Consider the following 19,146-nt stretch of genomic DNA (forward strand, 5'->3'; position numbering starts at 1 on the left):
TAAACGTCTTAACGGTAAAATTAAAAAAAAAATTAAGTTAAAACTTTACGAGTGCATCATCTCCTGCAAATTTGGTGATGGTGAAGCCATGTTGAAAATACGACGGGAGGCCGAATGATTCTAGATATGGTTTTAACTTCAGGGCTCGTATATCATCGGAATAGTATGTTAAAACACATGGAGGAAAGTTTAGCTTTATATATAGAGAGAGAGCAAGAGAGAGAGCATTGGTAAGTTACGCCGAGTATATCTATAAATTGCATAGTTAGAGTTATGAATATCACTCACGGAAGCTTCAGAGGCAATGCCATACGTGATGTAGGTTGTCTTTTTCTCCATGTCCTCTTCCAGACAAATGAAGTAAGGCCGGAAAAGTTTGGGGTCGCCGAGACTTCGGGCACTCTTCGCCGCCTCGTATTTCACCAGCTTCATACCCTGAGAAAGATAGAGACAACTGATTACTGTGTATGTAAATCCTGGAGATATAATTGAGGGTCTGAATACTTTTTCTGACCATTATTATTTATTTTAGACCGTTTGAGTTGTGTAACAAGTTTAAACAAGTATGAACTTTCCATTCTTTACCATTAACGACTTTTTCGCAATAATCAGGTGAATTTTTCAAGCCTATAACTTAAAATTTATCTGTGTTGGTAGAAGTCATTCTTATAAAAGTTGAACTGTAATTTCCAACACGAAAAATGGGGTCAAAGAAGCCATCTATATCAGCTTTAAAACAATCCTTGAACAGAGACGGTGGGCGCCGTAGACTTATGATCCACTGCTCACTGAGTCACGTGTTCTATCTACATATCGGAACGTCACAGCAGTAGGGGATTGTTCATTCCTTGACCTTGACAAAGACTGGAGCTGATCTGTCGAAAATTTGCGTAAGTCCAATTTTTTGTGTGTTGGAAATTACAGTTCAAATTGTTCCCGAATTTGCACGAACATTGACACAAAACAACATTCTGTAAAATTCTCTTCCACGATCGAGGTATCAAAATCAGGAAAGCCTGAACTGATAATAAAGTTAGGGGTGGTACCGGGGAAGGTTGTGAGATAGTATCCTTACCTTGTAGAGCGCAACACCTTGATAACTGATCTGGAGATGGTACCAGGTGGTTTTGTCCCTCGGGATGGCAGAAAACACGGCGAAAATGTCGCCTGCAGACGCCGCAAGGAAATACAGACACTTTCCTCCAGTGTCCGCAGGGCTGATCTGGTAAGAGTTGGACCACTTCACAGAGCAGGGTGCCTCCAGGATGCCGGCCAGAGCGCCACTGGTGGCAACAACAGGACAACATTAGTAAGGTTGGTGCACCATGCACGTATCTTAGCAACATAACAATAGACGTGTATTTGTGGGCAACAATGTGCTAATTCAATAAAGCATCTGATTCAATAATAATAGCTAGTTTACGATGGCAGTGTTTATGTTCCAAATACTGAAATGTATTTTCTTAAAAAATGAGAAATACCAATGATTACAGCATTCTAGGTTTTATAAGCTAGGCTAACATTCCTAATCTGGGGAACATATCGACAGACAACCCCAGGCGGACCCCTGACGGGACCCGACCGGTCCCTCGGTGGGAAATGTGAGCCTAGCAAAACATTGCCATATTTGCTGTAGACCTGCTTATAGTATCTAATCATATACAAAGAATTTATCCAGCTTTACCCTTTTGCCTTCGCGTGCTCTAACGGGCTGATGTATTCAGCTCTGGCCACTCTCATGTACTTGTAGTCTCGCGGCAGTTTCCCCAAAGCCTGTAAGAGGAAAGGGAACACAGTTTTATTGTAGTACATTGCTCTAGTATTGCCCTTTATGTTTTACGCAAAGTTAAAAGCATATAAACGGTATTCTTTCACCGTGATATAATGATCATTGTAATAAGAGCTCTATCCTTTTTTTGGCAATTTATAGGTCTTAGTCCAAAGGTACATTAGCACCCGGGCTTGGAGGCAAAGTTGTGGTTGAGTTTGAAACATTTTTCGTTATTTGAGGACGATGGTACCCGACAAGGTTATGTGCATATGCAATGTGAAAATAGATAAAACAGCTAATACAATAGATGAGTCCTGCCATATAGTATGCAACATCAGCCCTAGCCCGCGTTCCGTTATTGTTGTAGGCTAAAGCGTAATGATGGGAGGAATGTATCAGAGAATATACAGGCATGACACTAGTAAAACACTCTGATAAAAATAGAGATGGGTAGAAAAAAAAACTGGTTGCCAGATCTTCTCTGGTGTCCCAAAGCTGAAATAGATAAGAGCAAGTGAGGATCAAAGCATAGAATGAATGTGACAAGTTGAAAAGCAGTCCTATATCTGAACGGAAGTGTGTGTGTGTGTGTGTGTGTGTGTGTGTGTGCCTGCGTGCGTGTGTGTGTTTGTGTGTGTTTGTGTGTGTGTGTGTGTTTGTGTGTGTGTGTGTGTGTGTGTGTGTGTGACAAGTTGAAAAGCAGTCCTATATCTGAACGGAAGGGTGTGTGTGTGTGACAAGTGGAATAGCGGTCCTATAACAGCAGTTTACCTGTACGGAAGCAGCTTGATCCTCAGGTGTGACCGTGAACTTGCCCATTTCTTCATCATACGTCATCACGAAACCAAAGCAGGAGACCTTAAAATAGAAAAGAAATAGTATATTTACGTTACATGTAAAAGTTGCAGTAGCAAATTCTAGCGCAACATGAAGGAACCTAACTACGGTTCTAAAGGGCTGATTCTTGACGAAGGCACATTCTGCAGGCAAGTAGTCATGGTTACGTTTTAAGTATCAGATTGCTTTAAAATCTAACTTAAATTGCGAGTTGTCATCCGTTTACAACTTTGTTTTGGAAAATGCAGTTAGTACATACATGGTACATCAGTTGCAGGCAGTACAACAACAGAAAAAGTACTGACCTTTGTGTTTCCGGTGTCGCCACTTCCACCATTTGCATGACTATTGTACATATGAAGTTCGGTCCCGGGCGCGTGACAGTTCCATCTAAATCACAAAACGCACGTTGTTTTAGTGTTTTACTTTGCTCACATAAACATTTACCAACAGTAAAAAAGATACTCATATGGCACCATGTCATCAGAAGATGTTCTAAAATACGCACATTGCTGATATGATTATATGCAATTGTTTAAGTTGGTACCTGTTTTCTGCAAAAACCAGGAAGACTTCTGTGGCCATTGTTATGTCGCTGTTGATGTTTTCAGGAATATCAAAAATGACCTGCAAAAATGTAAGTTATGTATATAAAGACCTTCTGTTCATGCCTGTGTTGGGGATGGGGGATGCATTTCTATGGAATGAAGAAAGTTTTACCATGCAACTTCTATCAAATTTCTTTGTTTTTGTTCCTTCACTGTGATACTCTTTAGCCCATCAGGGACAGTCTACCAGGGTTCAAAACATACAATTAACAATTATACGCATACAGACATTCAAATTACAGATCAAAAGTGACATACATAGATATACAGGTTAAAACACACTGTAAACCTACCTGGAAAACAAATGGCGGATTACCTTTTTGATGTTTGAAAGATTTGTTGTTCTATACAGATTGATCACGGTAGGTTCTATTTTTCGTTTTTTTTGTGTAGGCTTAGGTAGTTTGAAACTGTAGGAATTGGATAATCTAATCGAATATGTGTGGTTGCAAATCTTCAACCCTATTCAGACTGGGATTTTGAGGCCCGTCCCTTCTAACTCTTGTAACTTTTAAACGACTTATCAAGTGGCCAGCAAATTTTCAGAAAATGATGTAGGCAATACCTCAAGATTTTAAGAAGTAAGATGTAATTATGGCGTCATCAATTTGACTTTGTTGGATGGAACCATGAGAAAAGGGTGTTCCTAGAAAATTTCAGTGTATGCTACAAAAAATGTAATAGCAGGTTCATATAACAGAATTATCATAATGTTTGTTATGCCTTAGGTTGCTAATAGCAGCATCATTGATGTCAATATGACGTCATAAAATGACGTTATGCATATCGTAGATACCAGTTGAGCTCAGCCATCATATATCCATCACATAGAATTTTCGAAAATATATTTTTTCAGCAAATAATCGCAAAACACAATGGAAATAGACTACAAATGTTCATTTAAAAGTTTTTTTATGAAAAACTGAAAGTTGTTACGGATTTTAAGAAGCTAGTTCTTGGTGTTAGCTATTGGACGATTATGGGATAAAACTAGCATGATTTTTGAATATTCAATTCTGAAAGATATTCCAGATAACATTAGATTTTATGTATGTAATACTGTAGCGGTTACATTGCAAATAAACATGAAAAATGCATTTTTAGAGCTGAAATTAGCAATTTTCGTCAAAAATACCTGTCAACAAAAAACTTGACAAACAAAAAAGTGTGCAAACTTCTTCAAATTGTTGCCAACTAAACTTGAGAAAAACTAACGGAATTTGGTGGCTGTAGCGTAAGCCGTTCTGACGTTATGCGTTGGCGCTGACATCAAAAGCCCCTCCGCCGCCCGCAGGTCTGAATAGGGTTACTATGTCTTGCACCGTCAGTGCTTTGCCTTTGATAAATTGTGTATTCCTTTATTCCTTTATTAAGATACCCTTTAACCCGTAGGGCTAGTCTTCCAGGGTTCGAACAGGTACACCACAAAATACATATATATATATATATACATAACAGATAAAAACATTCACAATCATAAAAAAAAACTATCAATTTGAGAATACATGATGGTAGATTGCCGTTTTAAATCGTGAAATGTTGGGCAGGGATTTGATGTGTGGCGGTAGGACATTCCATAGACTGATGGCACGGTAGAGAAAAGTTCGCTTTTTTGAGTTTGTTTTGGGATTAGGTAGTTTAAAACTGAAGGAATCGGATGATCTAGTTGAATATGTGTGGGTAGAATGGACAGGTACGATGGAGCTGTAAATGTTATGGGGCTCCTTACTGACAAGTATTCTGAAAAACATAGTCAAAGTGCTGATGGCGAATCTTTGTCTTACCATGGGCCAACCCAAGTTTGAATGCATTTGCTGAACAGGTGTTTCTAGTGGGCATTTAAGCAACACTCTACATGCTCTGTTCTGCACTACCTGGAGCTTTCGAGTATTTGACTCGGACATGTTTGCTAGAACTGGTAGACAGTACTGTGCTACTGATAATACAAGTGCGCATAAAACAACATACAGACTTCATAAGACATGGCCAATGCGTGCCTTCTCACAAGGGCGATGTTCCTTGATTGTTTGGCAACAACATGATTGATATGCAAATCCCATGACATGTGAGTGACTGATCCATGTGCAGCCCCAACAAAACCGTCTCTTTCACCTGTTCAATAGTTCTAGTTCCAATAACCAAATTCAGTGAGGTTGAAGGTAGAAGAGACAGTTTTCGAGGAGATCCAAAAAGCATGCACTTAGTCTTAAGGACATTCATCACAAGTTTGTTGTTCTTTACCTATTCTACAATCTTATTGAGGTCAGGCTGCAAGACAGCAGCAATCTCAGCTATGGACTTAGCGGCTTTGTACATACTTGTATCATCTGCATACATTTCAGTTGTGCTATTTGAAACTGACGAAGGTAAATCATTAGTGAAAAGTGTGAAAATAAGAGGGCCTAAACAACTTCTTTGGGGAACGCCACATTCAAGTACAGATGGTTCCGAAAAGTGCCCGCTAATATACACTACCTGCGTTCTGGCATGAAGATAACTTCTCATCCAAGCTAAAGGGCCTGAACTGAAACCATAGGATTGTAATTTTGCCAACAAGAGCTCATGATCAACTAAATCGAATGCGGCACTGAAGTCGATATAAACAACCCCTACCATTTCGCCTTTATCCATAGCGGAGAGCCAATCATCCGTCATTCGTAATAAAGCAGTAGTCGTGGAGTGATTTGGTCTATAGGTCTACATTACAGCTATTACAGCTACATTTGTTGAAGAGGAATAATTATCATGGACCATTCCATCACTTCTGTAGACTTAAAACATCATACTCCTGCGGAGTCCTACCTTGTAGGTGTCTCCGTTGATGAGTTCCAGCCATGTAGGGTGGGTAACTCCACTAGCCCCTCCGTGTATCTTCAAGGCTTTAGTCACACATCCGGGTTTGCCGCCCTCCAGGTGGAAGTCTGTGGTGGGGACCGGGCCCTGTGGAGGCATACCCGAGATTTCAAAACCTGTTTGTACACATCAGTACAGTACTGGATCTGGAAGCTGTTTGTACTTATAACAACTTTGAGCTATCAGCCGACGTTTCAAAAGCCTGTCTGCTGTCTTTCTCATGATATACGCTAATTGCAGTTCATTTGCTTTACTGGAATCTGATGGTAATGACCTATACAATTGTACTTGTAGAGTTGGGAAGCTCGTTGAAAATATCTCATTTCAACTTTTCTCAGACTGCATCAACAAAATGGTGTTCACCATACCTCCTCCATGTAGACAGCGATTGCCCTTTCCAGAGCGAGGCGTTTCTTGTCCATGGCTTCTTCAAACTTCTCAGCAGACGTGAATTCACAATACCTGTGCAAATACCAAGGTGCAATCAGTGTGGATAATACATTAGGCACCGATGCAATGGCCAAGTTGGTACTTTGGTAGGTCGTGAGTTCGATTCCCGGCCGATTAATAGCATAGACTTTAAAATGGCACATTTTGCGTAGCACAAAGCATTTACGAAAGAATGGTAGTTGAACACATAACTACCACCAGTGGACTATCCCCCTGCTGAAGTGATTTCACAAAATTGTGTGGCCCAGGGCTACTAAAACGGAGATGGGTGCCACCCGATCAATCATTTTGGTGCAGGAAGGACTTAAACTTAATTACTGCATCAGGATGTGCCAAGAGATGGCTATAAATGCTGTATACACATTACAAAAATATCATACAACCAAAGTATCATTTTGTTCATTCAATTCTCAATTCAATTGAATTCAAGGTAAATCTTTGGTCTATAGCACACAAAAAAATAGCACCATGAAGTCATATCCTAGGATCAGGATTACCGTTTTTCATTGACAGTTTCCGCCACTCCTTGGCTGCTGTTCACCAGCTTGCTGACCTCGTAGTACTTCCTCCCCGTGCCTTCCTCTGTCTTCAGGCTGTGCAGAGGGACTCATAATGTATAAACGTACGTCGATGAAGGTTAGGCCTCCAGGTGATAGAATACACCAAATAGCAATAACGCAAGCAACTGGATACAATATTTCAGAAACGGTCAGACGATTTCGGTAGAACCCACTGCCTTTCGTCAGTTACGCTCATGTTAGTGTCACTGACGAAGGTTTTCTGAAACGTCTGACCGTATCCAAAATCATATCTAGTTACTCCAGTAACTGCTATTTGGCGTATAAATGTAGGTTCTGCTACACAACTCAACCGACCCCATTTGGGTTATGTGTGTGCGTATTCTATTAGGTGAAAAGAGGTTACATGATGAAACCTTCTTGACAGATTGTCACATGGAAATACGACAATCACATCTTCATTAGAATATACATCGCTTGATGTACCGTTCATTCCAGTGAAAAGAGTACTGAGAAAATTATACAGAAAACTCACGTTTTGCTGAAGCAACCGTCTGCAGCATCTTTGATGTCAAAGGGGAACAGAAGTTTGTAGTTCATGTCCAGCAGCTCCGACATGGTGCCCATGAACATCTCGATGGGTTTGGGGAATTTGGGAATGGACTTGAGCCACTCGGCGAAGGTGTCTTTGAAGCTGGTCGAGTAGAAGTCAGCTACGATGGATGCAACTTCCTGGTCGCCTCCTTCAACTGTCACGTGGGTGCCGGACGTCTTAGAAGACTGGCTGTAAAATTACAGGCCTTGGTGTAACATTCAAAAGAGAGACTGGAGAGATGTAGGACAGTTTTACAGGCCATGAACCGTCTGTTACCATGCTCAAAACATATAACCAAGGACATTGCTTAGTTTTGTCCTGTCCCTTTATATTAGCTAGGAGATATTGGCCAATATGACGTGTTATGTTATGTTACTATCGAATTGCCTGTAATTCTTAAATGTTTTTCACGGTAAAGAGGTAATATTCTGTAACAGTGGGGGGGGGGGTTGATTAGCGACTAACAGCCATGCCAATGGGCTCATCACCCCCCTCCCCCCCCCCCCCAAAAAAATACCCCACGATTACCCTCCCTGTGTGGCACATCTCTAGCCTGTTACAGTGTGGCACATCCGCTAGCCTGTTACTCACTGTGTGGCACATTTCCAGCCTGTTACTCACAGGGTCAGTGTGGGAACCAATGTAAGAAAGGAGTACAGAAAGACTAAACAGAAAGAAACAACATCGTGGCACCCGGAATTCGAACCCGTGCCGACAGCGCTAACCACTACACTACAAAAGGATGATCAGCACATTTGCATAGCTGTTAGTCGATATCTAAACCCCCACTGTTACACTTCCACTGGTCGTGACAGGAAATACAGACAATATTTACACTCAAAATATGTATGATCGTATATCACCCACAAGTCACCACAAGGGCATAAGATAAAGAAATGGATGTCATACGATGATCCGCTCGACGATTCCAGTCCGAATTCAGCTTTGGCGTTGGCAAATATTGCGTTTAAAGAAGCTTCGGATTTTTCGGAGAATTCCTGAAAACTTGAGACCTTGGAGGCCTCTTGAGTCTTGAAAAGCCTGAAAGAACCTCCGAACTTTGCCGACTTGATGAAATGAGTTCCATAGCGGAGGATGAACTTTTCTGTAGACAACAAATGACTGCCTTTAGTCAGTACAGAGTTAGTGCTAGGTCAGCTTGAAACGTGGGGTAACCTGTAGCCTTATTATTACCAAAACGTTTTAAGGTACATAAATTCGACTTGACGGTTCAAATGACAATATTTCACCCTGCCTTTCAAAACAAGGGATGTAGTTTACCCCACGGATAAAGCTGAACTAGAGCCACCAGTCCTGGCCAGGACTGACGACCCACAGTGTGAAACAAATCATATGTATAATTATATATATATACATATATATATATATATATATATATATATATATATATATATATATATATACTCTCTCCCTCTCTCTCTCTCTCTCTCTCTCTCTCTCTCTCTCTCTCTATATATATATATATATATATATATATAGCTCATCATCATTCGGTCGTGTTGGTTGCATGGATGAACATGACTCTCTCCCTGCATCCATCCCTATCCTCCATGGCACAGGTGAACATGACTCTATCCCTCCATCCATCCCCATCCTCCATGGCCTTGGGATCTTCCACTGAGCAGCAAGCGTCTACGCAAAGCTTAATATATATAGATAAGTTTCACATGGTCTTCATATGCTTGCACGTCCATGTTTCGATGTTTCAGTACCCATAGCGGAACTTCACCAGAACTATATTAGTAGAACTTACGAAGTTTTGCTTTCCCCATGACGAAGTTGAAAGGAAGGGACAAGAAGTCCCGCAGGAAGGCCAGGCTCAGGGTGTCTGGAGAGATCTCATCCAGGAAGATCTCATACCTGGTAAAAGGGGCAAACATTCTGATCAAATGAGGTTACAATAGAATTGACGCTTATTGATTATGCAATTACAGCAATATCTTTATCCATAGACATGTCTCCCCGCCTCTCTCCATATACATATACAATCATATACATATAGACGTGTGGATCTGTGTTTGTGTGTGTGTTCGTCTGTGTGTCTGTATTGTGTGTTTGTGCTTGTGTGCTTCAGTGTATGTGTGTGTGTGTTTGTGAATGTGTGTGTATGTGTGTGTTTATTTGTGTCTGTATTGTGTGCTTCTGTGTTTGTGTGTGTGTGCGTGTGTGTGTGTTTGTGAATGTGTCTGTGCGTGTCTGTGCGTGTGTGTGTGTGTATGCGAGTGTGTTTGTGGGTCTGTATTGCGTATGTGTCTGTGTGTATGTGTGTGTGTGTGTATGTGTCTGTGTATGTGTGCTTATGTGTGTGTTTGTGTGTGTGTGTGTTTGTGTGTGTGTTTGTGAATGTATCTGTGTCCCGTGTTCACTGCCATATTTGATATGCTCGACACTTGAAGAGGATGTAGTCTTTAGTGACTAGGTAATTCAACATCTTAACAGTACTTACTATCATAGAAAGCACACTCACCTTACCACGTTGCACTGGATGAGGGACATGAACTGTTGTTTGCTAACTGATGTCTTACTGCCGTACACGGTGTCAACGGCGGCCTGTACAGTAACAAACGCCATTAATTCTCAATAAAACAACCAGCTCGAGGCCGGGGCAAAATCTTCTTCCTACATCAAAAGCTTTCTGCCACCAACATATTGAGACCGTAGCATGTCTAGGACAAACGATCCGAAAATCGGAAATAGTACCAACATCACACAAAAGGGGACTCATAAAGAGACATTAAACTTTGTATTTCCAAACCCTCCCCACATACGAAGTATCTTTACAATCCATATTTAGCGGTATATTTCTCTCTCTCTCTCCCTCCCTCTCTCCCTCCCTCTCCCTCTCTCTCTCTCTCTCTCTCTCTCTCTCTCTCTCTCGCATGACGATGCACTACGCTACGTCCAACACAAACAAAATCTACTTGTTTTAGCAGCAAAGAAATGTAGGACATATCTTGAACAGGTCCGTTCATTCCAAGATCCCAAGATTCCAATGTCTAATCTTCTGAACACAATGTTTTTGTGTGAAAAGTTTATAATCTCGTTCGTTTCTTGGTCATATAGCCGTTTTCATTGCATCCCGAAGAGACAGAAGGCGATAGCGAGCTATTGAGTCCTGCCCAATGATAGGTCCACCAACGACGTTTCCCCAAGAAAGGCAGATTTTCGGCCAATCAAAAGGCCGGAAACATGGACAGCATGTTATAGCTCCCATTTTTTTCTGAATTTTGATTGGATCTGAAACAATGTCGACAAAAGCAAAATGTTTCCCTTTCTGGGGAAAAATAATTATGCTTACCACAATTATTAAGAAGCAAGAATATCAAGAATAACAAGCACACGCACACACACACACACACACGCACACGCAAACACGCACACACGCACACGCACACACACACACAGCCACAGACACACACACGCACACACTTACACACACACTCACACAGACACACACAAGCACATAGACACACACATACACACACACGCGCGCGCGCAATACCTGCATTCATCATGGAGGCAACAATCAGAAAAATAACATTAGATTCCTTGTCAATGTCTTCAGTTTAAGATTTTGTTAGTGTTTCCGAACCTTGAATACAAATGAAGAAAATGACATCCCAGCCTTCATCTGAATGTAATGGCGATAAGACTCCCTCGACTCAAAGACGAAGGAGGCGACTTCTGTGTCAAAGATGCCGTGAACGTTCATGTTGTCCGGCACGTCTTCGTCGTGATACCTGGGTACAGTAAAATGGTTTGCAATTGTATGTATAGTTACACTGTCATTAAGCCGGCTTTACAATTCATGCGGACGCCGGCCGAATTTGTAGATCGGTCAGAGCTCGCCGAATTTCAACATCGCCCGAGTATCGGGTGTATTTTTCGCTGAAAATCTGCCCCCTTTACAAATGGACGGAGCCCGTCCGACGTCCGTCCAAGACAACTGATTATAATTTGTTAATGAGATTATACTATGTCTTGAACATGGACGTAGTCAGAACTGACTAACCTTGTAAAAAGCCAATATTTGTGTAAAATTCAATTTCTGAGTTGCGGGATATATGTAGGACATGAGTGGAGTGGACGGGCACACTGAAAACAATAATATGAACAGGAATGTTGTGACACACCAATCCAAAAACTACCACAAGAGCCACAAAGTGAACAAACCAGTCTGATTCACCATAATACAATAATATTGACAAAGCTGACATCGGGCGAACTTCGGGCAAACCTCGGGCGAACATCGAGCGAAGGCCGGCAAAGACAGTCTGAGTTTCAGACTTGAAGCCTTTAGACATGAAGAATATATGATCTAACACATTCAAACCAATAGCAAAGAATAGATAGGAAGTACTGTCTTGGTGTCCAATTGCCTTACATTATAAATAAAAGGTACGCAGCTTTTTTTTAGAAAAGTTCATACAGTAGTCTTTTTTTATCTTATATTTCGGAACAAACTTTTTAATAAAGATGAAAGGCCAAAACCGGCAAAGGGCACGTGTTCAATACAGGTATCAAATTGATTAGGTGACAGTTAAAATTCTGACGGAGCCCTCCCAAGCTCCCAGCGACACCAGCACAACACTCGCCCAAAGCACGCCAAACTAGTTTAAAGTCGGACGGAATATCGTCCGGTTATTGCAGGAAGCCCGAACGAGTCTGGCGCGAGGCTTAAGAGTTCGGGCAAACTCCGACCGAAAAAAAGAGAGTTAAAGACCGTCGGTTTGCCGCCCGAGTATTGGCCAAGTCTTGGCCATTGCTCGGACAAGCTCCGGTCGAGCTACAGGCAACCCATCGACGAGCTCTCCGAGTTCAATCCTCGCCGCCGAGGCCTCGCTGAAATTAAGCGCAGCTGCAAGTGCCCCGCAAACGCCAGCCGAGCTGCAAAAATTCGCTCGAGGTCCGCATAATCGCCAAAAGCGCCGAGGTCATATCCGGCCGAAAACGTCCATTTGGAGCTCGCCCACACTTCGGCCGAGCTAATTTCTTGATTTGTGAAAGGGGCTTTAAAACAGACAACTTGCCAACTTTGTGACCATCACTTCAACTACATAAAATATTACTGCTAGTGTCAATATGAACTGCTAGTGCCAATACAAACATCACTGCTAGTATCAATATGGTGATTTTAGCTTTCTACATCTTCGCTACAAATTGGAGTAGCTGGTTACCACTATGTAACGCTAGTTCGCCTTTATCCGTTGGGTGACCTATATCCGTTGCTCTTGAAAATGAGGTATTTGGGATATCAAGTCGACGGACGTTGGTTTCAAATTGCAATATGACCACATAACAGTATTGGTTTAGGACAACCACATGCCTAAATATCCTATTTTTATAAACAAATGGTTATAGGTCACCCAACGGATAAAGGTGAACCAGCGTATATGCTTTCTGTCTATGTTTGTGTCTGATTGTTAGTATATATGTGTGTTTGTGTGTGTGTACACGTGTGTATGCCTGCGTATGTGTGTGCGTGTATGTTTTTGTCTGTCTGTTAATGTGTGTGTGTGTGTATGGCCGTGTGTGTGTATGTGTGTTTGTGCGTATCTTTGTTTCTTTGTGTTAATGTGTTTGTGTATATGTGTGTGTGTGTGTGTGTGTGTGTGTGTGTGTGTGTGTGTGTGTGTGTGTTGTGCATGACAGTATGTGTGTGTGTGCGAGCGCGCATGTTTTTATCATGAGAAGGTAAGTGAACTGTGCATGTATATTAATATTTATCTACCCAATGTAGGATCGTATGGATGACAAAATATAATGTTTCTGCTACTAAAGCATATAGGTGCAAACTTGCTTTGCTTTCATCATAGCAGGCGGAAAACAAAATCAAAATTCAAAACGACAATACCGCAACATGTACCCGAGTTGTGTGACCGGTGTCGGTAGTTTTGAATAGTACCTGCACTAGCACTACTAAAGTCGAACCCCGTATAAGTGAAATTGGACTACAGTACTGGGGTCCACCAAAACGTAGGCTCAGCAATCTTCCCTTGACACTCACGTGGCCAGGTTTTTGCAGTTCCGCTGCACGACTGATTTCTTCCTGGACTTACTGCTGTAGTCCCCGCGACCATCAAAGCCGACCCCGATGTAGCCGCACCCTTCCATCATGTTCTGTGTGACAAAATGGCGGTTACTGTAAACATTACGTTAATGCGGCACACTTGTGTTTATCTTGACAAATGCTGACTCATCGCTTTCGCCATTCAGTGCCCTCTCCGAGCCCTACGTCAGCCACACTCAGGGCCCCATCAACTTCTGTGTGACAAAATGACGGTACTGTTACAGCATTGTGATCCACTTTTCTATATGTTTACACTTTTAATGTTCGCTGACCTAGCAGTGTTGCCGTCCAGCGCCCACATGCATTAACAATGTATCACCCGGAAATTGGGTTTAGTAAAAGTCAGACGGATAGTTCAACAGGAGACAACTTGGCAGCGATGGTGAAGTCTGTGATGGCGAAAAATCCTGTTCCTCACATGCTGATTGTATGAATCTCAACAGCTACAGGATAATGCGTCAGTCACAATTGGAAAAGGGGTCCTGCCGAACATTCCACGGGCGTTTTTGCGTATTCGGGTGTGACACCTACGTACGTGGCCCCGTCAGACGCACTGCAACCACAGGGCTACCTAGCTCCGGAGCTCTCATAATGCTAAGATAGGTAAGTACATTAGAAACGATAGTGACACTGATGTTTAGCCCCATGCCCTGATTGTATGGAGGGTTTCTTATTATCCTATATTGTTTCATTCTTAAAATCAACCAGCGAACTGAGTATAAATAGCTGCCTTGACATGATCTTGAAAACACCGCGGTATCCTGACAAGTTTGTGGTCGCTTCAGAGCCCGGCCGGGTGTGCACCCCCGACGGGCACCAGCACAATATGTGACGGAAGCATTTGACAGCGACGTGGGGCCAGGAAAAGAGAAACTGTAGGGACCAAGGAGCCGACAGCTGGCCTAGGCGCTAGGCGTAAAGGCAGGTGGACAGAAAAGGTAAGACCGCCACATATTCCGCGGTTAGTGAATTTATGACAGGTTGCACCCAGGAATGCATACTCACGAAGCAGGCCGGGATGAGGTCCTTCTTGTTGAAGCACGGATCCCCGGCTTTGTAGCCTGTCCCGAAGCAGCCGTTCACGAGGGCCGGCCCCATCCCCATCGGGTAGGAGAACGACATCGGTTGGGAGCTCTGATCCGGTTCCGTCTGCTTCCTTCCGATATAGAATTGATAAATCTTACACACACACACACACACACACACACACACATGGACATACACAAGCACACACACACACACACACACATACACACATCATCAGGAATCAAGAAAATCCAGCGGAATGAATTCGCGCCACACTTAGGTGGAAATTAATTCCAAATGGACCTTATGCCCCATTCACACGAGGTGGAATCAGCAGGAATGCCGTCTGAATGATTTTGTTGTATATTTCTGGGTATTCGTAGTGCATCCTAGAAAATCGGCCAGCATTCGGAATTTCCAGATATTTGTCCCTCTGGAAAGGGGAAATAACAAGACGTGACCATCCGGTGTACAGCGACACCTAGCGACCCTAACGCACCTGCTTGTGGAAATAAAGATAATAAACCAAATACTTACTTAGGATCTTCCTGAACGTCTAATTTCATGTGCATCCCTGGTGGAGCGAACATGTTTGACGCGACCATACCCTTCTCTGGATCGAACTCGATATCAGCCTGAAAAATAGTCATTCCAGTTCCAGTTGACTGAGGGTCTGCATGCTCTTTTCCGTAAGGCGTAGGCAGCCTATTTTTACTTCCCGCAACTCGTAAAACCATCTTATCTACGTAATTCGTATCTAGGCGGCCAAATTTAGCGTAATTGCCTTCATTGATTTAGCGTAATACGTAGGGGTTCTTCTGAATTCAGCGTAAATCGTTGCCGGGACCCCCCATGCCGACCATCTTGACTGTCTATCAACGCCGGTGTCACAGTCAACTGCACTTTACAATTATGTTAGCTTTACGCAGAAACGAAAATATCTCAAATAAAGTTGCCTACAAAAGTAGCCTCAAACACATTTTGTGCAATGTGAACTCCATAACCCTTCAGACCCTTTCATATATACTATTCGCCCCACCTTTCTCATCATACCCCATCATGATCACTTCGAACTTATTCAGCTCTGAGACACCCAAGACTGCATTTCTATATGTTAGACAAGGTGTGACACCTGAACAAACTACTTTGAAACAAGAATGACGTACCTTAACCTCATGCTCTCCGTCATCACCGCCCTCATTATTTTCGTCATCACCTCTGTTTCTGTATCTAATTCTCGCCTTTCTCTTTCCGTGTTCACCTTTCGTGCTGTCTTCATCACTCTCTCCTCTTGAGCCTACTGTAATATGGATCACGTCGGTAAGGCCAAGTGATAATAAGATATATATCTCACGAGCATGGTTTGAGAGGACTTCAGCATCAAGCTGAAAGACGGCTTGTTACGAGATCAACACAATGTGATTAGTTTTAGAAATGAAACAGCGTGTCTGGTATCAAATTGTCAGTGTTCACAAGGTGTTGTAGGCCACATTTCAGTTTAGGCTGCCTATACTTAATGAGAATCATGGCAGACGTGGCTGTCACAAATCACCTACCTGAGTTTTAGAACATGAAAACCTCACATTGGCATGGTTGTTCGGCCTGAAACGTGTAATTTCAGCAATAAACCAAGAAAAACAGTTTACGGCAGAAACATGTCATTGTGGAATCATGTGTGACCATAACATACGTGGTGACCTTTTGACCCCTCTTCACTGCCTGTAAAGAACATCAAAACATCTAATTTCTAGAACCTACTGCAACCACAAACATTGCCAAGAATCTGTTGTTGTTTTTTTAACACAATATAGAGGTAAAAACCCTTATCTGTAATATGCACCTGAAAACTCCAAACATATCCAAAGAAGAACATTTTTACAGGCACCTTTGCCATGGGTACCTTCCTACCTACCTACCCAGTCCCTAGTCCCTTGACGGCTCCTGGTCGTTGGGGGATAAGGTAGACAAGTAGCCTGAGTATCATCCGTATTCTACCGGGGCTCCTTACACTCGTTTTTTAGGGAAGTGAGTGTAAGGAGCCCCGGTAGAAATAGGATGGTACCCAGGCTAGTAGACAAGAAGATGGGGACCTAAATCCTTTTGATTAGGATTTACTAGCCTGCGCTGATTAGCAGTATCCTTCTCTGGAAGACCTACATTTTCCCTTCAAGATTGCACTCATACAAAGCAATTCACGTATGAGGGTGATAGTTTTAAGACGGCCACAAGCTCTAAAGACATATTGGCTGTTATCCCTTACCTTCTCCAAGTACTTTCTCGACCGTTTCCCTTGCCACCTCCTTTTCCACTTCTGCCTCGACCTCTGCTTCCCTCTCTGCACCTTGGGCCATGAAGTCCGGTACCATGTTCTTCACGTCGCCCAGTACCCCAATCAGGTCCTGCACACCCGCCAGGTTTGCTCCCAATTCTCCCGCTTTTCCTACCAAACCTCCGGCCTTAGCCACAGCTCCCGATGCTGTGCAGGACAAAAGTTGATGCACACAACCAATAAATCATGGAAAATTCACAGGTGAACTTTATCTATCTGTAACGGTGGTACAAAAAATCTATGATAATGCATGACAAAGGGAAATGGCAATGTCAGGGACAACTTTCCTAGTGAAACTACAGAGTGACCACTACCATATACCTGGAGAAGGCCTTATACTGCGGCCATTAAAGCTTGTCAAAAGACAAGTAAATTTGTAGGAGCGTTTAGGCTCTCTGCCATGTATTTCTCCGAGTAGCTCCCAAAAGAGTGTCGACTCAAAAAACTAAATGGCTGCATGAAGACGTGTTTACAGCGGTGAGAATTTCAGCCAGCCAGGTTGATATCAAACGTTAAATTGGTGAAAGTTTGTTTGTACCTGAGGAAATTAGCAGGAATAATGTTCAGCATAGCAGCAGTGTTATAGGTAGGAGGTACCCATTGTTCGTTTTTGATTGGCGCAGTCGTATGCTAGCAGCAGAAAAAGTGCCTCTTGTGGGAACGACTTTTAAAAGTAAGCAAGTGGTAAGCGTACTCAACATAAAATGATTGATAAGGTAACATTTCCTGTAAGGTCATTATGAACAGACATGTAAGACACGTATCTCTACATTACTTTCAGTGTTGTGATATAACTCATTAATGAAGCCACAGTTTCAGAACTTACAGAGAAGCTTCCCAGCAAGTCCCGCGATGGCCGGGAGAAACCGTTTGTCCTTCACATCCTCAGGGGCGTCTTCAGCTGCTGCTGCTTGGAGGGCACCCTGCAGGTCACCTGGCAACGCTGGAGCAAGGGCGTTTGAAGAAGAGTTATAGACCAAAGCTTAGCACTTCTTACGTGCTTTATAGGGCCTTCACACTGAAACCTAATCAGCAGGAATCAAGAAGAACCAATTGGAATGAAGTATTTGCAAAATTCGTGCCACATTCGTACCACATTGGCACCACCTTATATTCCCTTCACATCAGAAGGCATGAGCCAAAATGCCGCCAGAATGAAACTTCTTTTCTATTTCTGAGAATTTGTAGTGTATTCTAGAATTTCTCACTGCATTCCAGATAGTCATCATACTCTTTTGGCCACATTCTGACAGGATTCGAAGTGCCATGCCGTTTTGGTTCTCCATTGAATGAGATAACAATGTTTCGAATAATGTTGGAATGCCATAGAATGCGGTCAAACTGCAGTTAGAATAGTTAAAATACACTTAGAATCCAATTTGAATGCCATTCGACGTAACTCCACTTCGAACGCACCTCGACAGTTTTAACATGTCAAAAACTTTTGGACCAGCCAAAAGAACGGGCAAATAGCTGGAATGCAGTGAGAAGTTCTGGAACACACGACTAATTGACAGGAGTAGAAAAGAATTTTCATTCGGCATTCCGACTGATCCTTGCTCTCGTGTGAAGGAGCTTTATGGTTGAAATTTCAAATTCACAATGTAGCCATCTGTTGATAATCTCCAAGCTGTTCTATCATGGCAAAGGCAGTATCCAGGGGCTGCACAGGGTCCAACCGGCTCACAAGACCTGCGATCGGTTAGAACAACACCTGTAAAAATCCTACTTTAATCATGCCATTTGGACACTATTCAGCCCGCGGATACTATCTTAGCTCCCGAGGGATCTGCAGGTACGTTTTTAGCAAATTTCAGTCATTTTTGTAATAATAATAATAACAATCATTGGACACTATTTAGCCAATGGATGCTATCTTAATAATGATAACAATACATCTGGTGTATTATTTACAGCCAGTAGGTACCCATTTTTTTAGTAATGAGGCTGATTTACGTGCTCGAGGCGCCTACTGACCACGGGACCCCCTTTTTTTACGCCCCTTCCGAGGACAAAATTCGTGAATTCTTGGTATAATAGGTGCTATTTTTGCATATTACCGTTTGAA

General features: G+C 42.5%; 1 protein-coding gene across 3 annotated transcripts in view; it reads right to left on the reverse strand.

Moving 5' to 3' along the window:
- The window catches only part of LOC118419186, a 45,854-nt gene that overhangs the window by 23,131 nt on the left and 3,577 nt on the right, over window positions 1-19,146 (reverse strand). Inside the window, exons 4-23 of one of the 3 annotated variants that reach the window (XM_035825522.1) lie at window positions 17,905-18,021; window positions 17,010-17,225; window positions 15,916-16,049; window positions 15,287-15,384; window positions 14,729-14,879; window positions 13,661-13,773; window positions 11,246-11,393; window positions 10,121-10,203; window positions 9,407-9,513; window positions 8,542-8,737; window positions 7,573-7,821; window positions 7,017-7,112; window positions 6,438-6,531; window positions 6,019-6,156; window positions 3,156-3,235; window positions 2,914-2,998; window positions 2,543-2,629; window positions 1,685-1,773; window positions 1,076-1,283; window positions 289-435 (exon numbers count right to left, since the gene is read on the reverse strand). In XM_035825522.1, coding sequence (XP_035681415.1) covers window positions 289-435; window positions 1,076-1,283; window positions 1,685-1,773; window positions 2,543-2,629; window positions 2,914-2,998; window positions 3,156-3,235; window positions 6,019-6,156; window positions 6,438-6,531; window positions 7,017-7,112; window positions 7,573-7,821; window positions 8,542-8,737; window positions 9,407-9,513; window positions 10,121-10,203; window positions 11,246-11,393; window positions 13,661-13,773; window positions 14,729-14,879; window positions 15,287-15,384; window positions 15,916-16,049; window positions 17,010-17,225; window positions 17,905-18,021 — 2,636 coding nt within the window. Of the gene's footprint in view, window positions 1-288; window positions 436-1,075; window positions 1,284-1,684; window positions 1,774-2,542; window positions 2,630-2,913; window positions 2,999-3,155; window positions 3,236-6,018; window positions 6,157-6,437; window positions 6,532-7,016; window positions 7,113-7,572; window positions 7,822-8,499; window positions 8,738-9,406; window positions 9,514-10,120; window positions 10,204-11,245; window positions 11,394-13,660; window positions 13,774-14,728; window positions 14,880-15,286; window positions 15,385-15,915; window positions 16,050-17,009; window positions 17,226-17,904; window positions 18,022-19,146 lie in introns of those variants that run through there. The other 2 variants (XM_035825521.1, XM_035825523.1) reach the window with 2 other exon arrangements.

Source organism: Branchiostoma floridae, chromosome 7 (assembly GCF_000003815.2).
Source record: "Branchiostoma floridae strain S238N-H82 chromosome 7, Bfl_VNyyK, whole genome shotgun sequence".
Lineage (NCBI taxonomy): Eukaryota > Metazoa > Chordata > Leptocardii > Amphioxiformes > Branchiostomatidae > Branchiostoma > Branchiostoma floridae.